This window comes from Corvus kubaryi, unplaced genomic scaffold (assembly GCF_017639235.1).
Source record: "Corvus kubaryi isolate FWS band 111438036 unplaced genomic scaffold, C.kubaryi_AGA036_p1.0 37398, whole genome shotgun sequence".
Lineage (NCBI taxonomy): Eukaryota > Metazoa > Chordata > Aves > Passeriformes > Corvidae > Corvus > Corvus kubaryi.
The window spans coordinates 9,830,760-9,843,315 of NW_024581137.1; the positions used below are offsets into that span (position 1 = coordinate 9,830,760).

Here is a 12,556-nt window from a genome sequence, read left to right on the forward strand (position 1 = left end):
GCATCAATACCATTAAAATCAACAGATTTTTTCAATAACATTGTTTGCAGTAAAGTGTAATCAGATTATACTGTGAGGTTGAAGACATGTAACTTTCATTTTAGCATCACAGCATTATACACATGCGCACACATACACAGAAGACATGAAGTAATGAAGAACATATTTTCAAAATGGTATCACACTTTCATTCAATGGATATGGGTATTTCAGGTGTGAAGTGAAAAAAGAGAAGGAAGACAGGGAGGCGAGGAAAAGAACAACTACTACATTCTGACAAGAAAAACTTCCAAGTTTCAGCTTCAATGTAAAAAAACTGTCTATCCAAGACTAGAGAAAACAGCCACATTTTAAATTATCAGGATGTATTCTGTTTTTTTCATCCACCTATAACTAAATACCAGCTGTAGATATCTTGCACTTAAAGTAAGAAGGGCTATAAAGAAATCAAGAGTTATTTGGTGATTCTTACCTACTGACAGCCTAGAAGGACTAGCTTCTCTACTGCATCCCTGACTTCGTGGGATTTTGCTCCGCTTTTGTGCAGCTGCAGGATTCACCAACACTCTCTGAACTCCTGTGTTCATAGTGGAAAGTGTGGTTGTTGTCAAAACTCTTCCAGGAGACCCAGATCTACTACCAGCTGAAGGCAGAATGAATAAATATTAGTAACAACACAGTCAATAAACAATCATGGTTAAAAAGAAAATAATACCTGAAAGTTAGTAGGAGGGTGGTGGTAGATTGAAATGATCAGGAAAAACTTACACGGTAAAATCATGAAATAGAATGCCTTGGTCCGAGTTCTTACAGTACTACATACAAGGTAGTTAAAATTATCAATGCAAGGAAGCACTTGATGCTATATAAGCTCAAGAAACCGCAGTTATTATTTCTGGACTTTTTGTCAAGAGTTCCATGGTCCCTAACATGAACACTGCTGTGTCTGTTTTTTTTGAGCTACCTGGTCTCACTAATCACATTTTCTATTAATGAAAAAAAACAAACAAACCAACCTCTTAGAAAGCTAAAGGGAGCAACTTTAAACTAAGATTTCATAATTACCCAGCTCTTCCAATGTAATCAATGCTATAATTAAATAATGTGGTTTTCCTAACACTTAAACTCTTCTCCCTTGCTTCTAAAAGCATGGGGTCTTCAAGCACTGTTCTGACACTAAATAAAATGTGACTGAAGATAATTACAATATCCATGTACATTTCTGTGGAGGTTACCCCACAAATTACAGAAAATCTTCAGTTAGTTTTAAAGAAGCTAAAAAATTGATTAAGACATATTTAAGTGTCTTATGTTTCTGCTAATTAAAACTGTGTATTACTAAGTACTACAGAAGTTCAAGGTACTGTATCACTACCAGAAACTGTGGTCACTTATCTTTAATTTTGATATTTCAGTTACAGAACATTTAAGTTCTAAGTCCTAACAAGGAATTCATTATTCCCTAGATGTAACTGATTTATATCACCAGCTGATATTAATATATTGTTTCCAGCTGTAGAATTCAAGAAATTTGACCAAATAAAAAGCAAAACAGAATTTCAACCGAAGATTAATTACATACATTTGAACCCTTCATTAATCTTTAAAATACAATCAGGTAACTGTATGACCACAGTGATGCTATCAGATTTACAGACAACATGCAACTTTCCAAGTGAATTTCATGGGTTACTTCTTATGAGGCACATTGAAAAAAGATACAAGTTGACTAAAGCTTGACTATATGTGAAAAGAAACAAAATCCCAAACAAAATAAAATATATGCTGGGTGGAAGAGAGAAATCTAAAACAATGTACCATGCATATACTTTGAGATTCATTGTTTGAATTCAAACTTGAAATGATTATTTACCAAAATCCCTTTTCCAAACTATGGACCTATTCAGCAGAAATGATAAATAAAGTATTACACAGCCTGGAAAAAAACAAGCACAACTTCTATAGCAACAAAAGAATAAAAAATCCTATAAAGCTGCTGTGGTCTGCAAAAATTAAGGGTTTGGCAGTTTCTTCATATCAGGGTATTTCAATTGAGACCTGATATTACTATGCTTTCTTCCTGTTTTGTATCTCTTTAAAATAATAAAAATACTGTAAAAGGTTTCACTGTGCTGGAGACTTGTAGATTTTCTTCAACAGGTCAGAAACATGAAAAAACTTACTCTTCTCAGAATATTCAGAAGAAATGCAACCTCTCGTTCTAATATTTTATTTACTCTTTCTATAGTCTGACCTGCAAAGTGTTCCACTGCACTGTAAATTAACTGAATGTAGCTAAATATCCTGAAAATACTATGCTAATAGCAGCACTGACATACTCTGGTCAGCAGATCTAAGTGAACTGAATGATCAAAGAAAGATGACGAAGTCACTATTGCAAAATGATAAACACTTCCCATCTCTCCTGCTTTCTACATAAAGATTACACCCAAGTTATGTGCAGCATATGAAAAAAGCCAGCCAGAATTTCTGCTGAATAGGGTCCTTAAATGAGGTATGTCAAACAGGTGATCAAACGATATGTACACGAATTCTGTAGACTCTTACCACCAATGGGGTTAGCAGACTGTGATCCTGAACAAGTGTAAAGGCAGGATTAGGGTAGGGATTTATAATCCATGAAGAGGGAGGGAGCAGAGCAGATTAAAAAATGAATGGCAAATGGAAATAAGAAAGCTTTAGTCATTTCACACAGGAAAAAAAGCCACAAGGGGGTTATGCTAAAGCAGTGCTATTAAGTAGCTTCCACAACTGAAGAATTAAACTCAGATGCTTTGTACAAAGCAGATGAAGCAAAGCTGCACAAGCAAATTACAATTCTTCAGCTTTCTAATCAACAACTCAATGCTGAAGAATTAAATTTCCATTAAGCATGAAACTGTAGCCTGCATATTACTTGAAAAGAATATTACATCGCCAAAAAGGCTCAAGAAGTTCAACAGCTGAACAAAAATTACACACAAGATCAAAACTTTTTTTTTTTTGAGACACAACAGTAAAGGAACTGAGCTGCAGGTGCGGTGGATGACCAAAACAAAAAAACCAAATTCACAATGGCACAACTGAAAAGACTTGCATAGAATTTAATGTTTTCCTCTTTAAAAGTAATCTTGAATAAAAGTAAGAATTTGTTTCCATTCAGAAATTCTCTGAATGATGACTGTAATGCAATTTTAGCAGACCCTGTTGAATTACCCAACAACCAAACTGGAAAGAGGAGGAAAAAAATGTAACCATTTTTTTCCATAGGTAAGAATAAAATAATGAGGCATTTACTTTATGTTAATTTAAAAATAGAAGAGGAAGAGTAAAGGGCTTTTGAAACCCTAAAAAAATATTTTTTCAAATTTCAAATTTGCAAGTCTTTCACAATTTTTGAACAAAAGATAGCTGTAACCCAAAAATTAACAAAAGCATCTGTACTACAGTGGTTTTTAAAAAATACAAACTTAAATCTAATATGAAGCTATTCTCTCATTATATAAGCTGGGGAAGTAAAACAATCCCCTGTATGGAAACATCAAGCATCACGCTTCACACAATGCTGTGAAAATTTTCAGTCACATAAAGAAGCATCACCCAAATAGCTGGCATACAGTGCCTGAGAATTCTCCTTCGCCTGTCCATTTGTATTTGCCCTGTTTATCTTCCTTAAAACATCTCAGAATTCTTGTTCTCCCCCACTGACAGGTTATAATGAGCTATTTGAAGCAATCGGTTCTGAACAGAAGTAGTAATAAAAGGCTGTAAAGATGCATTCACGCATTTAATTTTCACACATCATCACACGTAGTCAGATCTAGTTATCACACTATCAATTTATCTCTTCAGACATTAATACTGTGCCAAAACGAAAGAAACCCTGTCATTATTAGTAGAAAAACTGAAAAGGCTTAATTTTGCTTCTCTGGATATACAGTTATTTAATGTTATATGACAATGACCATCACTAAAGTCTTATATTGCTACCTAAATTTACCCCCTCCCACAGACATTTATCACACACCTTCACTTCTTAAGAATTTACCAAATCTATTTGGAGTACGAAGGTATTTTAAAAAAGCTTAATTCCAAACTTTCCTAATACTAATGAAACAATTGTTACAGACACTGCTTATAGTTTCTCATAGAGGGGGAAAAGGGATCTGATGGAACTTCAGCTTCCCTCCCTCTTAAATTATTCACATATTTTTTGCTTATGATACAGTGTAGCCATCTGTAAAACAATTTTTGCACAACTTTTGTCCCAGCCAATAACTAGCCTCATTTTCAGGCTTTCATTTCACAAACACTTCTGGGATTAGAGCACTGTCAAAGCTCTCAAGGGAACTACTTCTACAGAATTTTAGTATGCTACATTTTATCTGTTCACATCATTTGAAAGCTTTATTTCAGAAAACCTGCAAACACTGGATCAGGTTTGATCCAACTGTACTTCTCGGGAAACAAAATTATGCAAAACTGAACGGCAAGCGCTCTAACAGGAAAAAAACCAACTTCCACCTGTTTGTTTAACTTCTAAAAAAATTCTATTTTTTATAGATGCAATCATTGCTATGAAGACAAATGCTTCTGCCATTAAACACATTATTAAGGGGTTTTATTAAAGAAAGTGGATATGGTTAGTAATAGGGAAATAATTGTATTGAAAATTTCAAACCTGGTAAAATTTATTGGGTTTAGAACATTAGGCCTGACAAATTATACAAATGGGAAGTTTATTTTAATTTTATTGTGAATTTGGCTTCCTTTCATTAACTTAGTTGCATTTCACTTAATTAGACAAAGATAAGAATCTGAAAATGCAACAGAGCTTAGTCAGAAAATGTCTATTGGAGACATCAGATGCGTGGACAAATTGCTGTAGGTCAGCCAGTGCCAAACAATGTGAGGTAATCAGGTCTTTTTAATTAACGACTGAGTGCTTGGCTAGATCGAAAATGTCACATCTGCTTTGGTTACTAAACACACACAGAAAATTACTGTGGATTAGCTGACTCACATTAAATTGCCTGTTTTAACCATTTGACTCAACACAAGCTAAGTAACTGATTGTAAAGTGAGGGTTTAGTATTTTTCCTTCAAAGGAGAGTTAAGTAAAGGCAAGAGCTGTAATACAAAAAAAAAAGGAGTTTATATTCAAGAGCTACAGCAGTGCCTAGCTTAAAGTGAAGATGAGTATTTCTGGCTGGAATAAGCCTTTTTTAAAAATGAAAAATTAGGTCTTGCAGGTAACACTGAGGACACCATTCAGCCTACTCGTTCTTGTCTATTACTCGTCAGTGTTTACTGGCCTTTCATGCTGGGGAGGTCAGAAAAGGGGGGAAAAGAATGTTGAGAAGTTATAATTGAAGACAGAATTTAAGGACAGATTTCACTTCCTGCTACATTATCTAATTTAGCTGGCAAACTGAGACCTAACCTAGTATTTTGTCCAGAGAAAAACAACATGAATCAGAAAAGCATGCAAATACCACTGACCCAAAACACTGAAAAAAATACCTTCATTTTGGTCTGGCGATGATGAACCTAAGGCACAGAACAACAACTCAGTATGTAGCCTTTTTTTAAAATTAACTTTGACTGTAGCCATTGGTCAATGAATATATGCTTAAGCATTTGGCCTCTTTATCAGGTATAACTGATAAACAGAAAATACATACGCTGAGATTGTGACACCACTTTGGTTCTACTCCGTCCTCTGGAATCTGTTTTAGAATTTCCAATACCAACAGAAGGGGTTGAGAGCTTTGATCGTATACGACCTAGAGAAGAAAAATGGCATTAAATCAGTTTTTCAGAGTCAGGCAGGAAGCAGAGCATCAGTACCATTTACTAATATTTTCTGCAGATAAAAGAAGCGCAATGTAACTCAATTGGCGAAAATTCGCTTGGGATAATTAGTAGAAATTTGAACACCTTGAGGAATTTAATAGCTGAGGAAGCAAAATACTTCTCCTCTGATGCTCCAGGTTTCAGCAAATGATTTGCACATTACCCCTTCAACACCCTGGACTGGCTAGCTACTTCTTCCTTCCACCATGTATGTGTTGATAACACTAAAAAAGGGGAAGTTTATTCAATACAATGCAATGCAAACACTAATGTTGCTGTATCAGGTCTCCTCATGAGTATGTGTGGTTGTAAGTCTACTTCTGCTGTCATAAAACTACAGAATAGGATTCTGAGCTTTCTTCCTAACTTCACTCCTCTTCTCAGAAATCGAAAGCTTTTTATTACTGAAGATTCTACTGTCTTCCTGGCCACAGTCATACAGACTTCTACAGGATTTCCCTTTTAGAGCATTTTGCAAAAACTAAATACACTTAAGTACTTCTCATGACAACATGATATAAAGAAATACTACTCTCCCCAATAGATAGAAAAGCCAAGCAAGAAGACAAATCAAACTAAGCATCTACAAATAAAATAAGAGATTTATTTTTCTCTAGAATGCCAAATGGCAAATGACAAATTCTCTTGGGTTTGGTTAAACCTCTCTGCATTGTTAGCCATGTTCCTCATAAAATCCAACACATAAAAGGAAATTACAAGAGAAAGGAAGACCCCAGGTGGATGAATTATAGCTAACGGAAAGACCATTCATAAAAGAAAATAGCAGAGTTGTATACTGCATTTCCTAAGCCAGCCTCTCAAACAAGAGAAAAATGAAATCAAAACCAAACTCATGCTAACCATAACTCTTCTATGTTGCAAGAACTAACCCCAGAAAGTCTGTACAGGGTGGAGCTAGTTTAACAAGCTCAACACTTTCAAACACGGCATAATTAAAATATTTTCTAGACATGCTGAGTCAATATTTGACCTAAAAGAATTAGGCACACAGACTTGTTATTTAGTTCTAGCCTCTTTAGGCTTTCCACAGCAGAATTTGGAGACCAACCAAGTTAATATTATTCATCCAAGTAGAGGGAATAGCCATAGATGAGAGTCTATAAGAAGAGAATCAGGATAAAGGAGGTTATTAACTAAACTATTAGAAAACAACAGACTTAGCAAGAATGGTGAGATTAACTAGTCCAAACTCTACTAGTTATCCCCGTGCAATGGCAATGTTTTCCCACCGAGTGCTGTGAGACTGCAAGGCATGTAACTGCATTCAGAGTTTGGCCCAAAACCTAGGAATACAGAGTGCCACTATTTCAATACTATGTTAAAATATCACCTGGAACCTGTTTCATCAATGTAAAATAAACCAGTTTGTGTCTGTGAGATAAATGAACTGTTAACTCATTTGGAGTCTCTTCATCCATTCACTAATGACATGTTTAAATGTTAATAACAGATTGAAAATTAGCTTCCAAGTCTCACAGAAATGAGTAATAGTAGCACCTGCTTCCCAGAGCATGAACACATTTGATGAAATATTCTGTGACAAGATTTGCTTTAAAAAAATCAGCACAAAATTATAAAGCCCCTATATATTTATAGTAGAAACGTTAAGCAATGATACTTAAGACTGCAGATGAGTAATTGAGAATTAAAATAAAAGCAAAAGAATTTTAAAAATAGTAAATGACAACCAAGTATTAGATGCATAAGCTGTTAGCCCATAAGCCCGTCTGTTATGAACCTCCATAAAGCCCCAGAAACACCATGTTCTACTTTTAAAGCTTAATTTCTATCAATGAAAATATGAAGCTGAAAATATTAGCTAGTCTAACAAAGTAGTTTCTTACCATCTTCAGAAGCTGTTCCTAAACAGAAAAAATAATAAAATACATGATATTCCAAACAATACTATGTCTTTCAAATTCCTTTTTGAGATTAATCTTGGGAATCTTGACAAATTTTATCAAGTCAAGAGAGCTAAAGTTTTTATGTTGCAACTCCATAATTGAAGTAAAATTATCAAGAAAATATCCATATGACACTGATAGCAATTTAAAAGAACACAAGGCACAGCACTGCCTTCCAAACTTGTTACAAAACAACAAAAAATTCAATAGAAAAAAATTACATCTATGAGATCAGTCAACAAAATTACATGTACAGATCAAAACAGACATTAAAAATACCGTAATGCAAGCTCTCCTGAAAATATGAAACATACTACTATGCATAACCTCAGAGAAAAACACAGTGTTTCCCACACTGGACAGTGCTAATTTGATAGGAACTGCCAGCAAGGAGGATTTCTCTGAATTAAGCCTGTGATTATTCTGAAGATACACATGCACAAGATCAAGTCTTGCTCAGAGACGTGGAAGGAATATGAGCTTGCTGAAATCACATCACACTTGAACAAGTATGCTGAGCTTAACAAGGCTTGATTTTTGACAATGTGAGACAGACAAGCCTTTTTCCCATCAGTACCTTAGGAACTGATGGGAAGCTGCCTAATTGCCAGTCCTTCCTCTAAGCTCCTTTGAGATGAATCTTATTATGGAATAAAATACATACCAGTAATGATAAAAATGTTAAATGTCCCTAAAAAAATATCAAAGGCTACCTCCATTTTTATTTCCACTCTCTACCACTTCTGCCTTACGAGAGAACTACAATAATGAAAACATCTGTTAGTGTCTTTGGCTAGCCTGAACTCAGCCAGATTTGCTGGGCAAGTTTTCTCATGTTACAGTATCTTCAAGGAACTATTTTTAAAAACTCTCTCTAAAATTAGTTCAGTGTAAATTTCAATGCTTCTTCACAAAAATCAGTTACAGTAATAGGTATGTAGGAGTGTCTCGAAGTTTTCCAATCAAATTTGCCAGTTTGCAAAAAACCAAAACCAAATAAAATACCCAACCCCCGAACCCTGAGCTAGCCCTCCAAATCCAGCTCTGGAAGGCAGATTCTATGCAACACCTAAGCCAGGCTAACACACAGCTGCTCCTAAAAGGGGTGCTTCTGCTTCTCTTTCCTCTCAGCCTTGTGCTACCACCTGGTCTGGATGGTTAAAAAGGCTCACTGGCAGTTCCAAAAGCGAAATAGCAGAATATTAGTCACTTTTATGAAATCAGTTTTATGGAGTTTGTTCACCTACAGTAATTGATAATGGATTATCACAAGGTGCTAGCAAAAGAAGAGATAAAAAACATGTGGACAAAGTTAGTGGTAAAAGGAAAAAAGATAAGTTCCTCCTGGTGGTGGTGAGATCAGAACAGCTATATCATACAACTACAGCTGGAGGCTATCTTTAGATATGATGTGCAAGATGGAATGAACACAGCTTAGTTCATTCTATCTTGCACATCATATCTGAAGATAGCCTCTAGAACAAAACCCAACCTGTTACTCTGTGCAGCATTTCCCTTGCTGATTTTAAACAGAAATGTGCAACATATCGTAAGTTCTAACTTCTGGTTAGAACAAAAGAAAAAGCCTACATGGTCCTAAGAACCTTTATTTCTGGTGACAATGTCCAAGGCTCAAGATTTAGCACAAACAGCTATAAATAAAGCCTACTACTTGTAGCCTAAGGAAACGTCATATGGAAATAAGCGATACAGATTCTACTATCCTGTACAAACCCTCCTCATTTTATTAAACTAGTCTTGCCATCTTCAGTGCTCAAAACCAGCTCAAATTCTTTCAAGAAGCATCTGTGTCTTGAAATGATTCAGGATGCTGGTTTGGGAATCTACCTTCTTAGTCTTTTAACTTTTACGAGATATACGTGCTTCCAATAAACTACTCATTATTCCAAACTTGCACAGTTAATAAATACATGACACAAAATATTAAGTAAGCAGCAAACTTGTTAAGTGCTCATTAAGTGCTCCCAAGCAATATCCTAGAACTAGAATCACCACGCAGCAGGCTGGGACTCTGTCACTTTATTATATGTGAAGCATTATTTCCACACACCTGGAACAGAATTGCTATGAGAAGCCTGAGGCTCAACTGCTTTTCAGTCCCTCCATATGTTTGTAACAGAGTGAATTAAGGAAAAGCAAGTGCTAAAACTAAGTTGGAATACTTGGTAAGCTATTTTAACAGGTAGGTCTTCTTCACAAATGATTCTTTAACAGAATTACATTGTGCTACAGAATTTACAGGCACTTAAAAATATGTAGCAAGGCTAGACTTCGATAGAGAAGTTTTCTTTGGTTTTGCTTTTTTTTATACTTAATTATGTGGTCAAGCATCTTCTGCTCTCCCACTGCTGTTCAGCCAAGTTACGTAAAACTATGGAATACACTGGAACTAGACATTTAAAAAGCATGTATTTAACTAGTTAAAAAGCAGCATGTAACAATTACAAAATTGCTCTGTAATTAGTAGAGCTTCTTTTAAAAAAGGGGGGCAATGCCAGATTTCTGATAATGTTTCCCAAAATTGACAAATAAAGCAATCACACATATAATAAGACATCAAGATTACACAGGAGTTAATGAAAACAGCATAGTAATTTGTTAATGAACAGACAAATATATTAAACATCAATACTTTACATAAAAGACACTTTATTAGATATTTAATAGAATTAGAGGACAGACTAAATAATTTCTTACCATCCATCTTGTCAGAAGTATCCTCTTTGTTGGAAAAGCAGGCAAAGAAACATGGAAAACTTAGTGTGTTAGAATAAAGGTGTTCACAGCAGAGTCATAAAACATTAATTGAGGAAAATGCATTAATATTAAATACAGCAGACATGTTTATCTAATTAATGCATGTATAAGCTACCTTAAACAAAGTTGGTTTTGCTCAGTCCAAGGTACAAAATTACAAAACAGGGTACAAGTACCCTGCACAAGGATATTGATTCTCTTTGTATTTCCCAGATTTGAGACAACCCTTACAGTAAAACATTTACAAATGGTTTCATTCTTGGTGTAAACAGTTACTGAAGCATTGGTACATATGTATATCATTACTGAACAACATAATTATATTTCTTATGAAATTCGCTACTGAACATGAAGACCCCTCTGGGGTAAGGGACAGGAGGGAAAAAATAGCACAATTAAGACAGAGGACAAATGAGAGAAAGTTTCACTCTGGTTTAAAAGCATTAAGTATTTACCAGTTCAGCTGGAAGGTAGTGCATAAATATTCTGACAGTAACAATCAAAATTAAAATATTTAGCATGAGACATATATAATTACAGCTCAAGCTTCCTCAACAAGGACATTAATACTTAAGGATGTCGAAGATAGTCAACATTTAAAGTAACTAGAGAGTATCCTCCTGCTTCTAGAATAGTCTTTTAAAAACCATAAATAAGCAAGAGTTCTTCTATTAATAATGAAAAGGGAAGAGATGGGTGAACACAATTATGGATTACTGTGCTTATAAGCTTCTGGCCTTCTGAGGCTTTAAATTTGATAGCTTTGTAAGCAAAAGGTGGATGTTTCTCTGCAAGCCAGGCTGAAAATAAATTCAAGCTCTAGGAGACAATGTCATTTATTTTGGTACTGACTGCAACACCTAAAGGAAGTGGAAAGCATTATAGAAACACAATAACATTGCCTAGGCCTTTTCATACCATGGTCAGCAGCATTAGCTTGACAGTTCTGTCATTTAACTTTCCATATTTGGGCTACTATAAATAAACCCCTTCAAATGAACAGAGGGAACAACTTTACAAATTAGCCCATTTTCTGAAACATGGCACTTGCTTGGATTCGCACTCCATTCATTTTAAGGCTACCTTTTGAAAACTAAGAGTAAACAATACTTTGAAGCTAATCCACAACAGAAAACAGTCACACTGTCTACAAGGTATGTATCATCCAAATTACCTTACCTCACCTCAGTTAAAAAACTGTTAGGAGATTGAGCCAAGATCAATCAAGCAGTACCGCTTTTGTGTGATTGGAAACAAACCTTGGTCTCCTTGACTACCACTGCCCCTTCACTGTCTGCACTAAGATTTGACTTCTACTGTACATTGGCAGTATTACATTATTTTGCCATTTCAAATGACCATCATACTGTTGTCCACATGTGACTGCATCTGCTAGCAAGGTAAAGCTTTCCAGCAACTCAAATCCTTCAAAGAAATAGGACCTGGACATTGCTGATTATTCCTCTCCCTCATCCACACTCACCCAATCAACAAATTACAAAGAGAATAAGCTATTTCTGTTATTTTCCTGCATAAACCCACCACTGTTTACTTCAATAGAAACCTCTGTGCCCTTTTCAACCCTTGCTTACAAAATTCTTGGCATGAATCAGATATTTCTTTAAATGTTCTAAAAGCAAACCAATACTCCAATCAAGAGCTAATTTTCTGTGAAAATCATAAGACAACATAGTCTCTTCATTTGAGCAGCATAAAGAAGACATTAACAGAGCAGGATCTCTCTCTTTATTTTCCATTTGACTTTTCCTTCTGTCACCATGCTCTGTGGCACTTTTAATTCTCTGAATGTCAGCTTTGTATGAAGTTCAAAATATGTTCTGTTGCACATCAAAACACACCAGGCAATACTCTGATCTTGGAAAATAATCATCCCATATTTTTCAGGCTTTTAGGCATTAAGTTAGGAGGAACCAAGAGTTCTAGAATTCTAGAATGGTTTGGGTTGGAGGGGACCTTAAAGATCACCTAGTTCCAAC

At 35.3% G+C, this 12,556-nt stretch overlaps 1 protein-coding gene across 44 annotated transcripts in view; it reads right to left on the reverse strand.

Moving 5' to 3' along the window:
• The window catches only part of CLASP2 (cytoplasmic linker associated protein 2), a 146,275-nt gene that overhangs the window by 40,025 nt on the left and 93,694 nt on the right, over positions 1-12,556 (reverse strand). For 15 of the 44 annotated variants that reach the window (XM_042043790.1, XM_042043812.1, XM_042043800.1 and 12 more), the window contains 6 exons: positions 10,500-10,523; positions 7,722-7,739; positions 5,685-5,786; positions 5,524-5,550; positions 2,569-2,595; positions 473-643 (listed from right to left, as the gene is read on the reverse strand). In XM_042043790.1, the coding sequence (XP_041899724.1) occupies positions 473-643; positions 2,569-2,595; positions 5,524-5,550; positions 5,685-5,786; positions 7,722-7,739; positions 10,500-10,523 (369 nt within the window). The remainder of the gene's footprint in view (positions 1-472; positions 644-2,568; positions 2,596-5,523; positions 5,551-5,684; positions 5,787-7,721; positions 7,740-10,499; positions 10,524-12,556) is intronic. The other 29 variants (XM_042043817.1, XM_042043811.1, XM_042043806.1 and 26 more) reach the window with 8 other exon arrangements.